At 42.5% G+C, this 23,376-nt stretch overlaps 1 protein-coding gene across 2 annotated transcripts; it reads left to right on the top strand.

Moving 5' to 3' along the window:
* Positions 1–945: 945 nt before the first annotated feature.
* On the top strand, positions 946–22,332 carry pax3a (paired box 3a). 2 transcript variants are annotated; one of them, XM_085142086.1, is made up of 9 exons: positions 946–1,391; positions 1,929–2,164; positions 2,575–2,704; positions 2,950–3,093; positions 11,820–12,019; positions 12,539–12,704; positions 12,837–13,057; positions 16,870–17,130; positions 18,148–22,332. In XM_085142086.1, exons 1-9 carry the CDS (start codon positions 1,307–1,309, stop codon positions 18,163–18,165), a joined length of 1,461 nt encoding a protein of 486 aa, XP_084998212.1. In that variant the 5' UTR covers positions 946–1,306; the 3' UTR covers positions 18,166–22,332. The 2 variants fall into 2 exon arrangements, with proteins under 2 accessions (XP_084998212.1, XP_084998211.1); XM_085142085.1 differs by having other exon boundaries at positions 12,834–13,057.
* The last annotated feature ends 1,044 nt before the right edge of the window (positions 22,333–23,376 follow it).

Below are 23,376 nucleotides of genomic sequence, written 5' to 3'. Positions count from 1 at the left end.
TAGTTGAGATTTTCACAGTGCTCCTCGGGATCATCATCATGTTTAGGTAAATATTCACAAATATAACGGTGATCACTGCATTGCACAGAAAATGTAAGTTATGATGTTTTGACCAATCAGTCATTCAATTCAGCAGACTGAGGTGTCCCATAAGCTCAGTCACCCAATGTATAAACGTATTCCTGAGGGGAACAGAAAAAATAAAATAAAAAATAATAAAATCGCCATTTATTGTAATTATTTTAAAAACAACAACAACAACTCAAGCTTTAGAAAAATCAAGTGATCCATCATGTGGCTCAGGGTGTCCCTAATGGAGCATTTGCACGGATGTGTTACACTGCTCCGCGCTGCATTCATTGTTAAATTAGTGCAACGATTACATGATAACTTATTACTTATTAGAGCTTATTACGGTGTGTGTGAAGAAACTCATAGAAAAAGATAAAAAAAAACAACTAGACCCCTCCCTTCTATAATAACAACAACACAAAGAAAATGTCCATAAAAATATCTATATGTATAAAAAATGTGTTTTTTGCTGAAATAAGGTTATGATTAACTGTGTTAATATACTGTGGGCTGATTTGATTTTAAAGTACTCATTGCGAACTCTCAAGGTAGCAGAAAACTTAGATGACTTCAAAAAAAAAAAAAGTCGTCAGATTTGTAAAATCTAACCGCAGTCGTGCTGCTTCTGTAGGCTAATCGGCTCGCGCTGTTCATTTGAGGCCCAGCAGTGGCATCATCATCTCAGCAGAGCCAGGAAAAAACTATTAATCGAACAGATCTGCTGAATTTGTTTTGTTAAGAGTGGCGCTCGCTGTGAGAAGTTTCACGCACAGAAGCTTGTGACGTGACAAGCTGACCTCGTGAGGTCAGTCCAAAGACAAGAGAGGGCCCGACGCCCAATCACACAGCTCCCCTGGCCCTGAACGTCCGGATCTTTGACCAATCAGCATGCGCGCGGTAGAGTCAGAGGGGACAGCGAGCACAGATAAAATGTTTGACTTCAATCCATCCTCGCACAGCATCTTCATAGTCCCCGCAGGACTGCCAGGGCAACTAGCACTTTGATTTAAACTCACCCCTCAGCTCACATCGATCACCGGAAAGCAACCAGTAACTCTTATGAGGAATTCGGTGCGCTGCGGTCGAGGCAACCTGTTACTCAACGAATAGGAGACGGCCGGCGACTGCAAAGAGGGCGTCTAAACTAACAAAAGAAGGAGCGTCTTGTTGGATTAAAATCTACCAAGGTAGCTACGTTAAACGTGTGAAGCGACCTGACAGAAAGTCAGGAAACATGACAGCACTTGCAGGAGGTTTACCGAGGATGATGAGACCGACTCCCCATCAGAACTACCCGCGAGGAGGATACTCTCTAGAAGGTAAGAAACCACATCCAGCTGCTACTGCTCGCACATCTAAAACTAAACTTCAACTTAAAGCAAAAAAACTTGAGCAAAGGTGGAAAACGTGACTGCGAAAAATCTTTAAAACTGTAAAAAAACCAAAACAAACAAATAAACAAAACAAAAAACAAAAACTTGACTTTAAATGTCTGTTACTGGAGAGAAAGTCTGACTGCGCTATATGGTGATTGGTTTTGAATTTGTAATATTTCATGTCTATTTTATGCCTACTATTTAAGCATAAGTGCAGTTTTTGTGTCTAAATGTAACCTTTAAAAAACGATGTGTTTAATAACACAATTGTCCAGCTGGCCAATATATATTTTATATATGCTTTTTCACTGCTCTTATTCCAACATAGCCTGTCACATGAGAGTTGTGAGGAGTTGTTGTTTGTTTATTTATTTATTTATTTTATACATATACAGTTTCCAAAGTGTTTTGCTGAAAAGATAAGAGGCAAGTTGTCTAGTTTTCAGGTGTTTCACAAACTAAACCCCTTGTTGTCTATAGTCTCGACTCCGTTAGGACAGGGTCGGGTCAACCAGCTCGGTGGTGTCTTCATAAACGGCAGACCTCTTCCCAACCACATTCGACATAAAATAGTGGAGATGGCCCATCACGGTATCCGGCCGTGCGTCATCTCCCGTCAGCTGCGGGTGTCCCACGGCTGCGTCTCCAAAATTCTCTGCCGGTACCAGGAGACGGGTTCTATCAGGCCGGGGGCCATCGGAGGCAGCAAGCCGAAGGTGAGAGACGGGACGGCTGATGTTGTGTCTGATTATTATTCAAGAGCCAGTGTCCAAAGGTTATTTCAGCAAAGCTTTTCAGAACACGCTCAGACAACACATTCCCGTCAAAATAAAAATCTTCACTGTTGTTAAACTCACAGATTTAATAATCTGGAAATTTGCAATCGTTATTAAAAAATTCAACAGCTGATATTAAAATTTCTTTTTTAGACATTCAGACATTCAGTAATATGTAGATATGAAAATACAAATCTCCTGTATTTAAGTAAAAGGCATTTTAAGTTGTGTTGCATTCCAAGTATTAAACTCGAGATATATATATATATATATATATATATATATATATATATATATATATATATATATCCCCTTATTTAAAATATGATTTCTCCCTTTTCCCACCGAAGCAAACCGCTTCTCCAGAGGTTGACAAGAAAATCGAAGAGTATAAGAGAGAAAACCCGGGAATGTTCAGCTGGGAAATTAGGGACAAACTACTGAAAGATGGAATCTGCGACAGAAACAACGTCCCCTCAGGTACAGACAATTATAAAATATTGTAACTATAACCGGAAGGAACGATGTGGAAAAATAATTTCATTTTCCCCGCTTAAAAGTGGTGGGATCATTTTAATCAACAAAAACGAGCGCAAAATGTGTTGGTGTAAGGGATTATGAACATTTTTTGTTAATTATTTGTTAATGAAGTATTTTTTTTTAAAGAATGATTTTACTTTTTTCTTTCTTTCTGTAACTTATCCGAACTTTTCCGTCTGACTCAGTGAGCGCCATCAGCCGCGTCATGCGCTCCAAATTCGGTGGAGCTGGTGAGGATGAGGAGGAGGATGAAGAAGTCGTGAAGAGGGCGATGGAGGAAAACGAGCCACGGACGAAACACAGCATCGATGGCATTCTGGGAGACCGATGTAAGTTCTTCATTTATGATTTCAATGCGCTGTGTGCTCATGTTACTGTCCAGGAGAATGTTGAAAAAGAAAAAAAATTAAGAAACGAATTTGAGTAGAAAAGTAAGATCTGGTTGTTTATGGCTTTTAAATGTTTAATTGTGTGTGGTCGGTTTTGTTGTCTGTAGCTTATGAGCAAGGCTTTTCAGGCTGGTGAAATCCGCTTGTGCTTTGCCGTTTGTTTGTATCAGAAAGAAAATAAATAACAATAATAATAATTTCGATATTACTTTCTGGAAATGTTTGAATTTTTAGAATCTCAAGTGCTCACGCATGCGCCTACACTTGTGAGAGTTAAACAAATAGTTTTTTCAGAATCAAACATTTGTGTAACTCCCAGGCCTGAGATTTTTTTTTCTTTTTTTAAACACTTAATCGGACACTGCGAATGAACTTCTGAGCACAAAGCATCGCGAGTCCATTTAGAGTCACACCTCGGTATGACGCACAAAAAAGCCAAACTCCAGTGAGCGGCTCAGTGGTGTACAATAAAATGCCAGGCTCTTTCAAAATAGGGAAAGAAAGGGAGGAGGAGAAAAAAAAGCTGCGCTGACAAAAGGCCGGGAGAAGACATTATGAACCCGCAATGAGCGATGAATTATTCAGGGACACCAACAGGCCCAGTGCGACCTGGTTTATAGACTCCTCCAAAAAAGTGCCAGTTTGGAGGATTTCGTCAGTGTTTCCAGAACAAATCACATCAAAGGGGAAAAAAAGGGAAGAAACCAGAATCAGACAATCACCTGTTGATTTTCGACCTGTTGAGGACTGAAATGAAACTGTTGCTATTGGAGACGTGATTGAATTTATAGTTGCTACACGAAGAGCAATTATTCTGCTGTTTTAGCCTAAGTAATGCAGATTTTCCTAATATATTTCTGTTGAAATGCGAACTCTTGTTCTATTTTACCAGACGGGAATTCTTCTAAGAGGGGAAAATAAAATTAACATTGAGTTAACGCATTCCGCAGCTCACAAAAGCCTCGCGGTTTTGTGAAATGTGGAGATGTGTTAAATTCACGCCAGTCAAATCGAACGGTTCCGTTACTGTTGCGCACGGAGCTTTTATCGCCGCTTTTTGTCTGCGCAGCGAGCATGACGCCTTCAGCGAGCGAGCGCAGGGAAACTCTTCACTCTTCACTAGATTAAACCCGAACCCTTTTATTTCTCTCCACTTTCATCCCAGAAAAAGTCCGCCCCTTTCCTTTCCGCCTAGGGCGCATACATTTAATGGAGTGACTGTGGGCACTTCCCTCCACCAGACGAGGAACATCCACAGTATTGATCAGGCCAGCTTGCTTGTTAAACTTCTTCAACTCATTTGTAAGGGGAGGGGAGGGGGGGGGGGGATACAAAATAAAAATCCGATTAGATTCTGATCGTAGATGGATACACCAGCAAATTATGATTTCATACGCATAATTTCTTCTTGACCCTGATTTGCTTCATCGCCCCAAGCCGAAGAGATAGTTGTTTAGTTAAACTAAACTTTGAGCAGTCTGTTAGAAAGGACACAGAAAAACGTGTAACAGGTAATAGGGAGACAAATATGTTTAAAATGTAATTTGAATGATTTTTAGGAATAGTTTTAATTGTCAGAACGAAATAAACAAATAAATAGAACTTTCTCCTTTCTCTCTCTCTCCACCAAATAGGTGACATCCTACACACAATCATCTTTAAAGCACATTTCTCTATTGAGAAAAGTACAATTTCATTCTTGTCTCTTTGTGGAAGTAGTTGAGTTTTTCTTCTTTCCCCCCTCTTTTATGAGACTTCATTAGAATGTGAAAAGGGTGGTTTGGGGACTGAGAGAGTGTCTTCTGGCCAAATATTGATTAAGTAGGTGTTTGTAGAGGCTATTGTTGTGGTAGAGAGAAGCCTGTTGCTCTCTGCCCCTTTCTCTTCTACCACTATTGTTGGCTTTCCTTAAGTGCTAAGATCAAAGCTGACTCATTTAGATTTATTTGTCTGGGAAAAAAAGGACTGCTAAGGTTTGTGGGTTAAAGTATATCGGGAAGGCCAATGGCATTGGTGAGTGGCTGGAACATTGTGGGAAAGGGTTTGATAATTCCATTTGCTGCATAAGTGAAAGTAGACTTGTCAAAGTTTAAACAGCGCGTACGGTTGAGCAAGTTGGTTTACAATTTATATATACGTATATATATTTGTTAATAAAGCAGTCAAGCAACTCATTGTATCTTGGGTGTGTGATATTTACAGGAACACTGAATTGTGCAATGCTGTTCTTGTTCTTGGGATGTGTTAATTGATAGCATCCTTTCCTCCATACTCTTAGCACTTTAGCCTTTAGCGTCATACAATTAATTAAAGTAACCAAAGTCATCGAAGCTAGAGCAGCAAGTCTTGCAGGATCCATTTATGGCAGTGGGGTGAAAGGCAGAAAGAAGAAGAAGAAGGAGGAGGCGGGGGGGAAGAAAGCTCAGAAATACAAACAGTCAAAGGGATAACTTTTCTTTAAAAAGGGAGTCCCGTGGTGCCAAAATGAATGAGCTCAGTTCTTTCAAATCTGCCATGGTGAACGCAGTCAACATGTAATAATTGGTTTCATTGAGGTGCATTCCAACAATCTGCTGCCATTCTCCTGCCTCTATTGTCCAGAGGCAGGCAAATAGCCAGAGGGACAGGAGGAATCAAGTGCTGACAAAACATGAAAGATTTAGCTGCTTTTGTCAAAGGAGCTGAGTAGGACTTTGTTTGTGTAAATAAACTGGGTTACTGGCTCCCTGTGATTTTGGCATGGCTTTTGAATGAGGGGGAAATTTGGAGAGCGAGGAGAGCAGAAAGTCTGCAACTGCGTTCGGGCCTGTGCCGTATTTTTATAGCGGTCAGAAATGCGTATGTAATATAGGTTGGTCTGAACCGCCAACAAAGGAGAAGCTATTGCAATAACAAACTTCCGCACGTAGCCGGCTACATACAGGCTCTTTAATCCAATTTTCAAGTTTCATAACTTAGGCTCTCATGAGGCATCTAAGTATATAAACAGATAACATTTCGGGCACACACAGGGAGCAGAGGCATCCAGGCAACATAGCAATAACCCTTAACTGTAAACAGAGAGAGAGATTTTGTAGAACATGCGACTAGAGGTTTGGAGGAGACAGGAGACAGAAGGCCAGAGGAATGTCTGCTATAGCCACATTTCCATTTTCCTCTCAGGGCTGGATAATGGAAAAATTTATATGTGGGGCTCACTCTGTGTTTTCCTGTGTTGAGAGTGCTTATGATGCTTATTTATCCTGTTAGACTGCTGGGAAAATGGCCCAAAATTCATAGATGGATGGGTGGATAGATACTTCTTTGCCCTTCTACTCTACTTTAAATACTCAGCACTTTCACATTTTGCTAGTCGGCACCACTCTCAACGCTCTCTCCTGCTCCAAAAAAGAATGGAAAAAATCCACACTGGCTGATCTGCAACTGAATGCAGACTCTATGCTTCATTAAAGCCTCTTTCTCTGTTGGCACCCACATTGTGATCCTCCAATATTAATTCAAAGGACAATTAATGAATGCAGGCCAACTTTGAAGTAATGGGCTGGGGTCCTGCCCTGAGCCGGCCCCTCGGCGCTGATGTACTCTCTGCATTCTCCCCACTAACCCCAAAGACACTGTGAAGTTACTGAAAAAGAAGCAATGAGCAATAGAAGGTCAAGGAGAGGAGCCCCAGTAGAAAAAGAGCCCTCTATTTTCTTGGAAGTATTAGCCAAGCAAAAGTCTGTGATGGGGAGGATAAAGGAGCGAGGAGAGAAAAGGGTCGGGAGCGAGGGGACTCTCCAAAGAAGAGCCACAATGGGATAGTTAATTGAGTAAAGCCAGACAGCGTTGTCAATCACTTAACTTTGTTTAGCCTCAGGTTTTGTGAAGCAGTTGCACATTGCACGTTACGGACGTGCCAACACAACTCTGCTGCTGTTTTGATTTATTTCTTTTTCTCACTCTGAACAAGGAAGGCAACAATTTTTTTTTAAGTAAAGAAATGTGTGTTCTAGTTTCCAGCTTATTTCCTACCATTTAAGTAAAAATAAATAAATAAATCATAGACATTTGTAGGGTCTGAAAAATTAAAGTGTGGAATGTGTTGGTGGTTTCTCCCTCTGAGTATCTGTGCAGTTTTGTTGCAGGGTCAGTGGCGAGGCTGACTCCGCTGCGGTGCTGTGTGTGTGTGAAAAGGTCAGGGGCTAACCTGGGGTCACTTCACTGTTAAAACTATCAGGCCCAGGAAAGGAGGTTATAATAATGTTTGGGAAAAGCTGTCAACGGACAGACCAGTATCAGGATGTTACACCGAAGGATCCATGACGCACAAATAACCTTCTTTTTGTAACACGTACATCTTTCCTGCATCCGAGAACCATATTCCGGCTGTCCTGCGTCAGGTAATTGGTTCGGGTGTCTGTTTTGCCTAACAGGGCAGAGCTGATGGGGAGCTCTGCTGGTTGGTCTCTGTGTGACTGGAACGTGCGGCAGACTGGCCTGTTGCTGCAGCCCTGCGTGGGTTCTTTGCAGTTGCTTTGTCCGTGCCCCGAGGGTGGAAATGCCACCGTGAAACTGTCACCTAACTGCACTGCGGTGGAACTAAATAATAACCACCGCACACTGGGCACACATAATAGCCACGCAGGGCCATTTGTGCTTTTTTTGTCACCCTCACCGATATTAGACAGAGATACATCTTTCAACTTCATATTGCTGCTATTTCTTTGTCCGTTAAGTGCTAACCTCCTCGGCTTATTCGCTCCATTTTTTTTCTATGTCCATCACATCATCATTTCTCACTTTTTCTTCCCCCCTCCTTTTTTTTTCCCAGGCAGCTGCGGGTTCCTGGGGGCTCTTTAGCAAGTCAAGTGAGCAGCCCACTCACTCCCATTTCCCCCTTAACTGTTAACCCAGCTGAGCCCATAAGCTGTCAGTTAACCATTCTTTCCCTCAGTGCATCTGCTCGCTCTGGCTCTATGTGGCATGCCACTATTTTATTCAGTGGCCCACTCGCACTGTGCTCTGTGGCCTGAAAGGGCCACATCTACTTCCTTGGGCAAATAGCTAGTTCATTTATCTCTTCTGCCCTTTGTTTTGTGTTGCGAACACATGTCACCAGCTCAATTACCTTCTCTATTAACAGCCCCTGGAGGAAGGGCTAAGCCAGCCCCTATCAAGATGAGACTATAAACTGCCACATATGCTCTGCTTCGCTTTCTCTTTCCTCTGTGTTTCCTCATCCCCTCGTTTCCCTCTTCATTTGAGACTTTCTCATCTTTTTTGATTTCTTACTTTATTCCTTCCTTCAGTATGTACTTCGAGTCTCTCTCACACTTCTCTCTCCACCTCTTTGGTTTGTTTCTCGTTTCAAAGTGCATGTGTGTAAATTTATATGCACGTATGAGCACAGTGTCTCTTCATATTAACATCTCTTGAAAGGGTAAGTGGAGGGGGGGTGAATGCTTGGCAAGGCAAGCCCTGGCCGAGGTAGTTTCTGCAATACACAAGAGCAGCCTTTATTCCTAACAGTCGAAACCCTCTCTTGGTTTTTTTTTGGCTTGTTTGAGGCACTCCTGCTGCAGGTGAAGCTAATGGAACTGGACATTCCCCAAGTTCACATCTGTGACCCTCTGGAGTTTATCTTCCCTGCCTGTCAGTCTCCTCTCTCGATCAATATGTGGTTGGGTTTATCTTGCATGGTGGGTCTGCGGCACTGTCCTTGCCCTTTGCATTTTATCTGCCTGCACGCTCGTCTGTGAATACACTTGTTTTTTTTTTTTAATTTTTAGTCTTGAATTTCTGATCAGGGAAAGGAACCTGTTGAATTCACTTGTTGAGCTCCCTAAACTGCGATAAACACAGTCATATCTGTTCTGCTATCTGAACTAGCTTCTTATTAGTTTATTATACTACATCTTGCTCTCTTTTGAAACAACTGTTTCGTGGATTATTCTTCAGCAACCTCAATTTCCGCTTGTGGGATAATAATCTATCTTTCTGTTAGGACGCCCGTCAGAGCCAGAGCCAAACTGTGAGGAGCAAATGGAGTATTTTCAGCTCCCCGGTGCTTTAGCTCCAGCGTAAAATTTGATTTGGGTGTTTAAGTAAGGAGGTCGAGGCCTTCCTTTGTGCGGTTAGTATCCTCTTCTGTCGTTTTGTTGCAGGGAATGTGTGGGAACGAGCCTGCTTCTGCATCAGCATGCCTTAAAAACTGATGTCAGTGCAGGAAAGTGTTTTAAAAATAAAAAAGTCAAAGATGCAGATGCAATGATGGGAGAGCAGAAGACAAGAGCAGTGAAGTAAATTGATGAGATTTAAGGGACAGGTCCTAAAGAATAACCAGCACCCCAATTTGCCTTAGCTTGGCACCCAGCACGCCTTCCCCATCATCTTCTTCAGGTGCCTTCAGCCTCCCATCTCCTCACCATCTCAACCCTTCAACTCCCCATCCCCCAACTTTGTGCCCCTCAGGCCATGGAGGGAGGGGATGAAGGGGTGCTCCCCTGCTGTGCCCCTCCACAGCCCTCAGTAGCCCTTCTCCAGACTCCTTTGTGCCCCCCCCTCCCTTTCTCCCTCCCACTCTTCATTCCCCCACTCAGCCCCTGGCTCTACAGCCCCCATCTCACCCTTCAGCCCCCCTCCACTCCCCTGCTGGGCAGGTGACAGGCCCCTGAATGCGGGCCCGGGCGTCCCTGATGGCTCCTACAGATGGAGCGTGGTAATCGGTCCAATAGAGCCCTGCCACAGGCTTTTCCCTGCAAAGATACAAAGGCCTGGCCACATAACACCCCCCCCCCCCCCCCCCCCCCCCCCCCCACAAAAAAAAAGAAAGACAGTGAGAGAGGAAGAGAGAAAAAGAGAGAGAGCACGCTAGAGGATGACAAAAGCAACACTGTCATTTACCATTAAGGACACTCTGTGACGGACTGTTTTCTTAGTAGTTACTAATAATAAAAAACAGGGAGGGAAAGGAGAAGGAAAGACAGAAATAAAAGGTAAAAGGGTGCAGGCGAAGAGATCCACCCCCAACCTTGTAGTTAACATGATATACAATGCCAATGGGGAGCTTTCTCCTCTGAGAAGTTTTATGAGTTCGCCTTCCCTCCCTCAAGAATTTTTTGCGTTTCTTTGCCGTCATTCATTGTCTTTTTTTTTCTTTCCTTCTCTGTTCGCCCATTATTAAAATGGTAATGGCACTGGATATAGCTGTGCTCGCTTCCTCATCTTGAGATGTACTCTTCTCAAGTTGCTGATTTATAAAAAATGCACAGAGAAATACAAAATAAGTTTGCTTTTATAAGCAAAGTTTTACTTTAATCCGAAGTCTCTCTTTGTGTCGGACATGTATTTTACATATAAAATGTGCTTCAGTGCGTCTCAGGCCAAACTTTTACCTGGAAAAAAACAACACAAAAAACAGCCCATGCTCAGAGTTGCACTTTCCAAACCTATTGAAGCATCCAACCAATCTCTGATGAGCCTATACACCTACGTGGCACCCTCAGTCCAAATGTAATAAAGAGCTCTTCTCAGCATCAGAATCTTGTGTGCTGGCGGTCCTTATCACAGCAGCATTCCCTCAGGCCAAATCCGTGTGTAATGCCTGGTCAGACACACACTGGCAACCAGCACAAACATTTCCTGCTTGGCTCCAGAGACTCCAGAGGCGAGGGGAGATCTCTGCCTCTAGCCCCCACCCCCTCCTTGTTGTCTGACTTGGCACTTTTTAATTAAAGCTTTAAATCTGAAGGGCAGAGGGAGAATGTCTGTCTGTCTGGGGGGAAATAGCCAAGCTTCGGTCTTCTGCTGAAGCCTTTCTGCTGCTTACACCTGTCCGTCTGGTTTTGAGCCACTTATTTCGTCTCCCTCTGCGTAGAGGTGTTTGCTGCATAGTTTGAGTGTCGAAAAGGTGCAGTGAACCCTCCTCATGAGCCTTAAGGGGTCCCTCTGGGGTGGATTTGGAAGTGGATTCCAACTCTGTCTTATTTCCATCTGTTTTTGACACATTGTCACAGTCTACATTCACCGAGTGAAAACCCGTAGCTCAGGCGCAGCAGATGCATGTTTGTGAGTGTGCATATGAGTGAGAATGATGGGGGGGATTGCACACACGTAATGGTGGACAATGGAAGACTGTCACGCTAGTTTGTGGAGCTTAATCATTATTTAATAGATGGGCAACCTCCCCCTCAAAATTCAGAAATGGTTGTCTATGGTCTCAAGCATTCAATGATTCCCTTCTTCTGCTGAATTAGGTCCCAATGGCTGTCTCCCAGTTACCCAGTTGCTCTCTCCTGCCCTCAACTGAACAAACAGATTAAGAAGCACCTGCAAAAGGCTGACTGCCTTTCACTATGGGACCCTATCGGCATAGGACACAGCATGGCTAAGACTGGAAGAGACACAGTGTCCCAGGGAATGGATACCCCAGAGAGATGTAGTCCTCTTTAATCCATGCTCAAGCAGCCTCTGGCTTTTGATCCCCTCAGGAACCACTGAGGAGTTTAAGGGAGCAGGAGGATACAATCTAAAGTGGCTCTGCACCATGTGTTGCACTCAGCACAATCTATTGTATCAGATCCTGCTATTGTACCCCAGCTTAGTATTTACTACAGTGTTTCATTCTGTGTCAGCCTGACTCCTCTGAATATCGAATTAACACAGAGTTTGTTTCCTGATCCCAGCCAGTCACTCAGACGAGGGCTCCGATGTGGACTCCGAGCCGGGTCTGCCTTTGAAGAGGAAGCAGCGTCGGAGTCGGACTACCTTCACGGCAGAACAGCTGGAGGAGCTGGAGAGGGCTTTCGAACGCACGCACTACCCTGACATCTATACGCGAGAGGAGCTGGCTCAGCGGGCCAAACTCACCGAGGCTCGAGTTCAGGTTAGACCCACGCACACAAACGTTTTGGAGACCTGAATCTTGACAGTATAGCACTGTGTCAGTCCGTCATGACCGTGTGTCACATGGGCATTAAATAGTCTTGAGATGTTGCCACGCATTCCTCACAGCTATTAGACATGTGTTCCTCTAAAAACCCTTGACCCTTTGCCCCTGCACATGCAGACAGACAAAATGCAGATTCACTACAGCCACCGTGTGTGAAAACAGTGTCCTATTTTTGGCAAACTCCTCAAAAAGGGCTATGTTAAGATCATCAAATATCACAAAATAGACGCTTGTTTAAGACGGTTTCCTAATATAGGGTTTAACAACCGTAACAACACAAAGCAGTAATGTGTGTCATTTCGCTTCACTTTACAAATGTTAAGATCTCTGTCAGTTCAGCTCCCTGTAATCACACTGACTGGCCTCGCATGTGCACATATACCTTCACTGGCCTGATGGCAAACCCTATTGGGTTAGGAGAAAAATAAACACTTGCCTATGTTACTCTCTCAGGTGTGGTTCAGTAACCGAAGAGCCCGGTGGAGGAAGCAAGCAGGGGCTAATCAACTGATGGCGTTTAACCACCTCATCCCTGGTGGTTTCCCCCCATCAGCTATGCCAGGTTTACAACCCTATCAACTGTCAGACAGCCCCTACCCTCAGACTTCTATAGCTCAAGGTGAGCATAGCTGAACAAATCTGAGCATACCTGAGTAATAATTTTGCAGATTTCTTCTTATCGCACATGTTTGTGTTTTTATAAGAATCATGGGATTTTAAATAAAATGTTTCATCTAATTTTATCCAGCAGCTTCTGAGCAGCCCAGCACAGTCCACCGACCGCAGCCTCTACCACCCACCTCTGTGCACCAGAGTGGGCTCAGCTCCTCAGCCAGTTCCCAGGATGGGAGCTCTGCGTACTGCCTGTCTTCTGGTCGACACGGCTTCTCAGGATATTCAGAAAACTTTGTGGCCCCAGCAGGACACACCAACGCCGTCAACCCGACCATCAGCAACAGCCTCTCACCGCAGGTCAGTCTGCCAATCTGTTGTTAAAATACACAGCAATACATTTATTGCCAAGTTATTGTACTTCTGCATAAACAAACATTAATTAGACTGAAATACAAGCACACACCTATCCACACATAACAAAAAAAAAAGAAGCAGTCCTTCGCTGCGGTTCGAGAAGTCCACCATATGTTGGAATAATGACACACGAGCACTCGCACTTCTGTGTGTGGCCTCGTAGACAGCTTTGCAGCGACACAGATGACACCTTGTTAGGCTAAAGAACTCGGTAGCTTTTCATTTTTGTTTATTCCGACGAGTAGCTTGATGAATTTAAAATGTGGCAAACGTCAGTCTTTGGAGGGGCAGAAAGGACCAGACGTGAGGAAGGATGTACGGATGTCGGATGATGACACAAATCAAAACTGAAAAGACAATTATGGTCGATTACACAGTCATCAGTGTCCATCAGTGGCTCCCTACCAGCTCAGAAGATAGACTAACAGGCGTAAAACGAGCTTTTAACCGCCACAAAGGGTGGCGGGCTCACATGCAATGCATGCTGAGTCTTAATTCCCATGAGAGAGAATCTCAGACTCCTGTTAGGCTCAGATAAAAAAACAGCTCCGGGCAGGTTTCTTACTTTGTGAATGCCTGAGGATGTATATACCGAGAAAAAAGAAGAAGAGCTTTGTTGTGGCCACTGAGGTGCAGTTAGAAAGCAGTAGGTGGCACCATTGTGGCTGAAGCTATAGCTGACCACTTTGGCAAACATCTGAAACATCTGGTTTTAAATGCATTCAAAGTTGGCCATGTCTGCTAACTCATAATTTGTAAATGGTACGCAAGCTTGCTGGTAGCAGCCTTCCTGTAACTGAGCTCATGCTTGTGGGCTGAGTTTCCTGCACCCACAGGGTCACCAATGGACTTTAACTCCAATAAAGAGGCCAAAGGTGCTGTGGCCTCATGGATGGTTTCAACATTAACCTTAGTGGGCCGCTCTGCATTTAAACGGACATCTCATCTTGCAAATCGGACGGCATGCCTCGAATGTTTTCTCAGTCTGGAATTGCAATCACTGAATGTTCCAGTGTCTTAATTGATTGGAATGAAGTAATCTAGCCCTTCGTAACAAGGTGTGTAATTTATGTAAATGACTCACTTTGTTGGCTAATTTGTTTTAATTTATGTATCCATTGCAGCTGTTTGAATGTACATTACAATGCGTTTTTCTCGATTTCAGATGAGGATAGAATTAATTTCCCGATTTTAACTTAATAAGGCAGAGAAAATGAGAATTTATTAAATTCTATGACATTGATAGTTAATACCTCAAGACCTCTCTGCACTCAGAAAACTTTACTTCTTCAGTTTCGTCATATAGCTACGTAGCTTGGTCAAATTTGTATCAAATCCTTGCTGGATTTATCAATTTATCTGACCTCCAAATTTGTCTATAATATCTGATCTACTCTACTGGATTCTTCAGAAGTTTCGGGGTTTCATTCAACTCCAGATATGGCCACCTGAGAGGACCGTGGAGTTTTGATATGGATAAGGTTTACTTTAGATAGGTGATATTCTTGTCTGAACAGTTAGCTCTGCTTTGGGAGTAGTGTTCACGCCAATGGTTTCCCTTTCTCCTGTGTCTCGCTGCTGATCTGGTGCATACCAAAGCAATCCTTTCTCACCAAGGAAGCAAGCGGCCAGGATTTGCACCCCCCTGAGTCCTAATCTCCGGAACAACCTCAAAACAGACACATACTACCAGGACCTGATGCTGTTTCAGTTGCAGACAGAGAGGGCATGAGCACCTAGATCAGACAGAGAGCCATGCAAATACAATGCAAACTAACCTTTGCACACACATGGTGCATGCATTTCAACACAATCATGTGTACTATATGTTTTATTTTGTAAAGAAACACCACGTGGGGAAAAATCTTAAAAAAAAAAGGACCAAAAAAATATTTTAATTTAATCAGGCAGTCTGAGAACAAAATCTCTTTTACAATAACAGACCAGAGAACATGAAAGACTCACAAGAACAAAACTGGATGAAGACACAATCAAGGAATCCTTAAATACAATTCATAGATTCATGCATGGGGAATATCTAAGATTAAGTATTCATTGGATATTAAGCTGCAATTTGGTAGGAACAGGGGAGAGGGATGTGAGAGTGTAAATGAATACCAACAGTGAGAAATCCATCCAAACTTTTCATACAGCGAAGAACGATGGGTGTGAAATTTGTCATCTAATTTTTTTTTCTTTTTTCTGGGCTACATTACAATACAAATGATATGACATGGCCAAAGACATAATAGCTTTAAGGCTGAAGGTACTGCGACATGCAAGGCCTAGTTTCATTCATTATTAATCAGATATTAACTAAAAAATAAAACTTCTTAATTACTAATACGTGACTGAATTGTATTGTTTGAAATCTACGTAAACAGAAGTTGAGATATCAGCCTTGAGTGTTCAAAAATATTTAGACTGCACAACTGGAAACTAAATACTAAAGGGGAAAAAAAAAAAAGTAAAAATAACTGAAGAAATTAAATAGTTTGAACTAATATAGCAGCTTAATCTTAACTAAGTTCAATTAAATGCATCGCAGTGCATTTCTGATTGACAAAGGACTCATACAGCAAGGGTGGAAAACAAGGTGCTGGCCTGCCATTTGAATTAAATGGAGTTCAGTGTCTTGTCCAGTATGTTGATAAGCTGGGGATCAAACTGGCAACCATGCCACTAGAAGACTGCACTTTTTATCACCTGAGCCACGGCCACCCTCGAAGCTGCCTCTGTAGCGTACATGTGCGTGTGTGCGCCAACTGACTGTCCGCTGTGAAAGCCTTTGTTTTTTAAACCACTTGGCGCTACTCATTCTTATCTTTTTCTTTTCAGTTAGACAGTTCCTCATTTTGCTTTTGGCTTCAGCTCTGCGTCCTCCTACACGGACTGTAATTCTTGTTCTCCCTTTTTGTCCATTTTTAGACATTTTAATGACTTCACTTTGCCTCTCACGCAAACCTTTTGTGCAGCTGTTCCCGATGGATCATTGATACCCCTACATCCCTGACATCGGAGCAAAAAACTGCTAATACACATACACGTGCGCACGCAAACACCTACTGCTGCACGCTTGTAGGAGATGTAGCGCTCAGACACATATGCAAACACACCCCGCCCCTCAATCCCACCTAACCTTTGACCTCTTCGCCCTCACAAGGACACTGTGGTTTTTGTCTCAAGAGAAAGTGAGATGATTAAGGGAAAGTGAAAGCGTGAAAGTGAAATTTGCTTCTTTTTTTAGGCAGAATTTAAGCAAAAATAAACATCACGTTCTCAGCATTTTTGTTTTTAAAATTAACACTGAGCAAATTTAGACACTTTCTTTTTTTGTTGGTTTAATTTCGAGGAAATGCTACGAGTTCGCTACTGTAAACAGTGAGAGAAAAATACTCCAATATTTTTATTAACCTGCTTCTGCAAATACGACATAAGAACTATAGCAGATTCCACTAGTGGGCTAAAGCTTTGGCCACTGTTAGCTTCCTATTCCGAATAAAGAGAACCATATGTGTGACGGAAGCTAGTAATAATGTATTTATGACAGTGAACAGGGGGGGAGAGAAGGAGCGCTTACACTTCAGCCCACCTGTGTGGAGTGGATAAAATGAGTGTATGATACTGCCTTGGGATTTTTCAAAATTTACTTTGCAATATATTTTATTTTGAAGGTCACGGTGTAAGTAGAAAATCTCTTCAATTAAATCCAGTTCCTGTTCTAAACAATCAAGTCTTCCTCTGTCTGCCTTCAGGTGATGGGCCTATTGAATCCAGGTGGAGTACCACATCAGTCCCAGAGTGACTTTGCCCTTTCCCCATTGACTGGGAGCCTGGAGCCCAATGGTGGTATGGCTGCTAGCTGTCATGGTTCCCAGCGCCTGGAGGCTCTACCAGGCCTGACCAGCATGCCTGCCCTGCCTAGCACTCAGTCTTACTGCCCGCCCTCCTACTCCTCCTCAGCCTATGTGGACCACCACCCTTCCTACCAGTATGGACAGTACAGTCAGAGCAAGGTACAATGTAATTTTTTTTTTAAATTTTTGTTATAATATTGTAACAAAAACACTAATTCATACCGACTTCCAACCTGATTTAGGTTTTTTTAAAGGCCTAAACCATAACCTCTGCTTTAATTGCGCAGACCCTTCTGATGAGTGAGCTTCTCAAATCGCCCAGCACCGCGCTGAAATTACATTAAACTTTAGGGAATGCTTGCAGCGCGGTTACCTCAGTTTACATTACCATCATCCGACTATCCACGTGGCCCGAAGCTTATCCCAGCACACACGTTTTCACTCACTGTCCTTTCGTGACCCCTGCGTATGATGAGCTTGCCCATCAAATCCTCAGTCTAGCTCACCTAGCCATGTAATGACCCCCGTGTAACAAAGATCGCCGCCAAAATGAAAGGACTCGTGTCTCGAAGTGCGTTTGACAGGCCAGAGTGGAGTGTGCGGTCTGCTGTTAGGGCTGATCTGAAGTACACTACCAAAATGTTGACTGGCCCATCAGTGGCAACATCTTGATGTCATTAATTTAGTCAGTCCTGGGAGGGACTCATATGTAGCTGGGAGGGGGGGCAAATGGATGTGTGTCTATGTGTGCGCAGGCGTGTACGTGTATCTGCATAAAAGCCGGGTAAGAGGCTTTTTAACAGGGGGTGATTATGGCCCTTGGCAGGTCCGGATTAGAACCATGTGTCCCACTGGAGGTCAGATTTAGAGTTGTTATTGATCAGTGAAGCAGTGCCAGAGATCCAGGCTAAGTCTCTGTCTCGGGGCAGTATAACCAACCTCACCAAGTACAAACTATGTCCAGACTTATTCTCAGAGCTTTCTCAAAGCTTCTCATTCCGAAGTTTACCAAAGGGTCCCAGATTTCTTTCTCACCTGCTCTCACCATCCCTCCCTACCAACATCACGTCTCACATTTAACTGCCCATTTCACACTTAAACCTCCATGAGATTTTCTGTTGTAAGTAAATAAAATAAAATAAACAAAGAAAAATAAACTTTTTATGTTCCCCTTAGGTGCCTTTTATTATTTGAAGCTCCCAAGGTGGCGTGAAGAAGAGGTTTGCCAGGCCTCGCTGACATTTGTCCCTGAAAACACCACCAGCCGCTGCCTCTGGAAACTTCCCCAGGACAGCAAGACATAGTGTGGGGGCTAAAGCGATTCAGACATTCTCCTTTGGCAAGAAGTGAACGTTCTGAGATGAAGGTGAAGTGATGCAGATGAAGGTAGTTGTCTGGGATAATCAGAACTAAAGGCGCGGTCGCTCTTGTTACCCGACACTTGCTTTGCTTGTGTGTCATGTCATGCTCCAAGAACCAAGCGCTGATCATTCACCATGCTTCAAGAGGAAAAGTAGGAGGGCGGGGATATGGGAAGTAATTCCACTCAAGACCTTTTAGTATTTTTATTTTTTAAACATGTAGCAGAGATGCAAGCTAAGGTAGACTTCATAAGAACTTTTGCTCTTCTAAGAATGTCTTCATCAAAACCGTGTTATGGAAAATGATATTAACTGTAAATTAAGTAACTCTTTGGCGATCAACGTGTGACTACACCGGGAAAACCAGCAAGAACACATGAACTGAAGCCACGTGGAGTCATTGTGAATCCGCTGCAACCCAAAGAAAGTGCAATACAGTCATACCTCATGTAATGTAAATGAACGTGCATCAAATGTTCCCCAGTTATAACCTCAAAAACACACTCTGTCTTTGTAATGTCATTCATTTTGGGTTGTATGCACTGAGCAATCAGGGGAAGTCATCAAGCGATGAATGATAGAAAATAATAGTTGTGATGTCATTAAGCCAAAAAAAAAAAGAAAACAAATTCTCTGCCAGTGAATACATTATTCAGTTTGACAGTTAATTTTTGCTTTTGCATGTGTTTAATTAGTTTTTCTTTTTATAAGGAACTTGCAAATATTACTTCCATTTCCTATTTATTTAGTCTTCATGTGTCTTTTCTGTACGTCCTCCTGTACAAGCACATGTAAGTGCTTCAGTAAGTCTTACATAATGCTCATTTGTTATGTTTTTTTTTCTCTTTTTACACTCTTCATTTACAATGGCGTAAAACTGTTTTGTTGGTAAAAACATTTTGTGTAAAATATAGCACTATTTACTATTTATAATAAACGCATAAAAGTGGACAGTTGTAACACTGAATTGTGTAATTTGTGGAATGCATTTAAAAACATAGGCATGGATAAACTGTTTATCTGCACCTATCTACAACAGAATAATATATGAATAAATCAGCCCCCAGAATTTTACTACCTTTACAGAGAATAAATTTGGGGAGGGAGACCTCTAAAGATGGTAAGAAGAAGGTTAAAAAGAATCTGATGGCGTAAAGCACCTTGGAGGGACTAAAAGTTTTTTCATAGTGTTTCATAGTTTCCTTCTTTGCTGTTTCCTACCTGCTTTTTAAAGGTGGGGTGCATTTCTGGATCACTAAATCCTAAATATATCTCCTTTTATAAACACTCCTTCACACCCTTTAATGACTAAAGCAGAGCTGCAGTAAATTATAAAAGCACAGAGTGGGGCATTAGTCAGTCACATGGCTATAGATGGTTTGGAAGACTTTTGGCTATCACCACTAAACAGAAACACACACACACACACACACACACACACACACACACACACACACACACACACACACACACACACACACACACACACACCAAAACAAGCCAGTTGGTACATTCTTTAAAAGGCTACAACTTTACCTGCCCTTTTTGTTTCTCTGAGCTCAGCTGTGCAGCTGTCCACGTCATTCACGGTACATGTCTAAAATGAGAACACGAGCATCAATGAAAAACACGGACGTTTGTTTAGTGCTTTAATGTGTTTTCAGTACTTCGTGTGTTGAGATGTGTGTTTAAATTTGTTTGTGCTGAGTATTTGTGTCAAACGTGATAAGATCAAGGAAAGATTTAATTTCACTGTTTTCTTTGCTCTCTCCAAACTTTTTTTTTTTTTTTGTGTGCAAGTGTTCAACTTGTAAGACACAGCCAGTGAAAAAGCCAAAGGGTTTGCTTTGGAGCTCAGTGTCAGTCAAGCTGCAACACACTGGAGACAACTTAACCTCTGACCCCAACACTCTTTGAAATGAGTAGACTACTTGACCGGAGCTGACAACAATCCAAGTGTCTCTGCAGCATCCAACCCCCAAATTGAAAGAGAAGGAAATAGTACAAAGAGGATGAGCTACAAAAAGAGAAAAGAAAAGGTTATTTCTGAAAAAAAATAAGGGGGGGGGGGGATTCTTATAAGGACTCTGATGAATTTCTGGTCAAAATGACATCTTCACAGAAATCATTAAAAAAAATACGAGTGCAGTTGTGCACGTTATGGCTGCAAAAGGAAAGAAGTGGGCTTCTTAATATCTGAAACACCACCTTATCAAGTCTCCACAAGAGTGGGTGGGAGACTCACGGCATGCCTTTCCTAAAGCGGCGAGTGACTGCCTCTAACACTCGCCATTCACTATCCCCTTTAGTTCTCTTTCCTCCCTGTGTCTTTTGCTTTATTGTGATTCTTGCTGAGCCTCTTTCCTGCTGCTGATTTGAAAATGAAGACCATGAACCGGACCCTCCTGCTTTCTCTTTTAAGCAGATGCAAGCAGATTCTCGATGACACTGGGACAAACATCAGCGAGCGCCAGTTCAGTGGGACCGTTTCCAACACCACAGTAAGCTCTCTCTCCAACATCGGTCCAGCTACCACCGTCTCCACCTCCAGTTCTAGAGAGACCTATGACAACGCTCACTTCTATATCCTGTTTGTAATGTTCTTCTACTCTTTCCTCGCCATGACACTTTTTAAATGCTTCATAGACAGCGACGAAGAAAAAAAGGATCCCTATGAGGAGTTCATAAAAACCGGGCAGCCGTCAACACAGGCATTCAACGCAGACCACATGGCAGAGAAGTTTTACTTTGAAGAGGAGAACAGCCTGTGAGCCACGGGCTTTCTAAGGAGAAGGAGAAGGAGGGGTATGAATGCATATGGGGGGGGATGTTTTGACAGTCACCAAGCCAGAAAAACGTCAGGGCAGACTACTCAGGCAAGACCTGCTAGTGATTTTGAAAAACCTGTAGTAGATTCATTCCCCCCTTCCATCTGACAATCAGGAGCCTTATGCAAGCAGGCTGTTCGACAGGCAGGAGGAGACGGCTGCCTCTGATGATCTGAGAGATGGGTGGAAACATAGAGAAGTGTGGGTCAATGGCAGGCCGGAATCTCCTCCTGTGAGGCCCAATCAGGATCACTAACAGCAGGGCCTTCAACATGGGTACACCACAGGGAACCTGGGATTCGCAGCAGACTGAGGGTGGTGGAGGGCAGAGACTCAGTGAGTGCGTATGTGTGATAAAAGTGTGTGTGTTAACCAGCCATTTAATTATCTGTAAATTCCACTTGAACTTTTTACAGCATTATTTTTACTTTGTCAAATAAAAACACAACAAAAACTTTGAATCCTGTGAGAGCAAACAGATAAGCATTATTTAAAACTATAAATAACTGTATATTCTATGTTTTTAGACAAACAAGTTCAACAGTAGCCATATGCTTGTGAAAAGACAGTGTTTTCGAAAAAGATGAAATGACATCCAATTCTCAAATTGGTTCTAATTAGACCCAAAGCTCCGTGGAATATCCAGGACCGAGCGACATTCCTTTGCCATTACATTGTAACTGATCTGTGGAGACTTGACGCACGGCTACAGGGCCGCCCCAACCTCTCCGTGACCCCACATGATCTAAGTTTACAAAGCTGTGGCGAAACGTGAACCCACGACTCACTCTACAGAATTAACTTCAGGGATTGTGCAGAGGACTGTGCAAAGAGAACACACGCTTCTCATTTGCGCAACGCAGCGCAAACGTTACCTTTGCGGAGAACAGGAGGACGCTTCAAATTAGCAGACCGATGTGTGCCAAAAAGTGATCGGCTGCCAATAACTGATTTCCAATGTTTCCATGTGTTGTGTATGTGTAATGTCTTCACGTATATTGGTAAATAGACTTCAGTGAACAGGATTTACAAAGGGTCTATATACAAATTTAAAAGTTACCTGTTTTTTTTTTTAAGTATCTTTATGAATCTTAGTTATTGTACCCACATTATAACCAATCTGGTCTTTTTTGTTAACTTAAAATATGTTTACAGAACTATTCTTATATTTGTTGCAATTTCAGGTACCTTCTTGGCCAGATCACACTTTTAAAAAACGTGTTTTTATGTAATTTTAACTATATATATATATATATATATATATATATATATATATATATATATATATATATATATATATATATAAGATATATAAAATCCTCTTCACCAAAAAAAAGTGCTTCTACCTTGTGACAGTAATGATGTTTGTGACACATTTGACATATATTTCGCATATAGGACAACAAGTCCTCTACAGCAGTTTAAATACGGAAAGTTTTTGGTAAATACCGGAAATCACCTTTTGGCAGACAGTCACTTTTTGGCAGCTACAATGTGATATGAATCTCGGGTCATCGCGCAGACACGGAGTAAAAGTAAAGATACATAATAATAAACTAAAAATGCAAAAGCCTTCTTCTGGATCCTGCAGAAGTTAAGTTTCCGGGGTCAAAGGTGGGTCTGGAGTGACACCAGTCTAATTTGAACTATCCGCCCCAAAAGGTTATGCCAATCCCCGAGGCCATGTGGAGCTGTTTCCTCTTCTTCACTCATAATTACATTTTTGTCTCATCCTCCTGGCATGAAGAGTTTGGGGTCACCACCTGTACTAGTGTACAGCACCGACTTCACGTTTGGAGCATGACTGCGAATATTTTCTCTCACCAGACAGTTCACGCTAAACAGATGCGTGGGTTTACGTCATTTTATTACCCGTGACTTTAGCTGTTTTACCTGCAATCAGAAATAGATATGATATGACGTTTATTGTCTCAGTTGATTAATATATCAGATGTTCTTGGTGCAGAGCCTTCACTGTTTCACTGGAGATGTGGAAAAACATGCATGCAAAACATATATATTTTGTTTGTTGTTGTTGGGTTTTTTTTTACTACTGATAATGTCAATTCTTTTGTATCTTTGGAAATTGGATAAACGACTCAACCGAGGTCTTTAAAATAGACTTTAAGAAAATATTACCTGTTATGTCATCTGAAGAAACGTGCCAATAAAATCCACACAAACTTTTAACTACAGTGCTGGATTGCACTAACGTC

This window comes from Neolamprologus multifasciatus, chromosome 18 (genome assembly GCF_963576455.1).
Source record: "Neolamprologus multifasciatus chromosome 18, fNeoMul1.2, whole genome shotgun sequence".
NCBI lineage: Eukaryota > Metazoa > Chordata > Actinopteri > Cichliformes > Cichlidae > Neolamprologus > Neolamprologus multifasciatus.
This window is presented reverse-complemented; position numbering and strand designations above follow the sequence as displayed.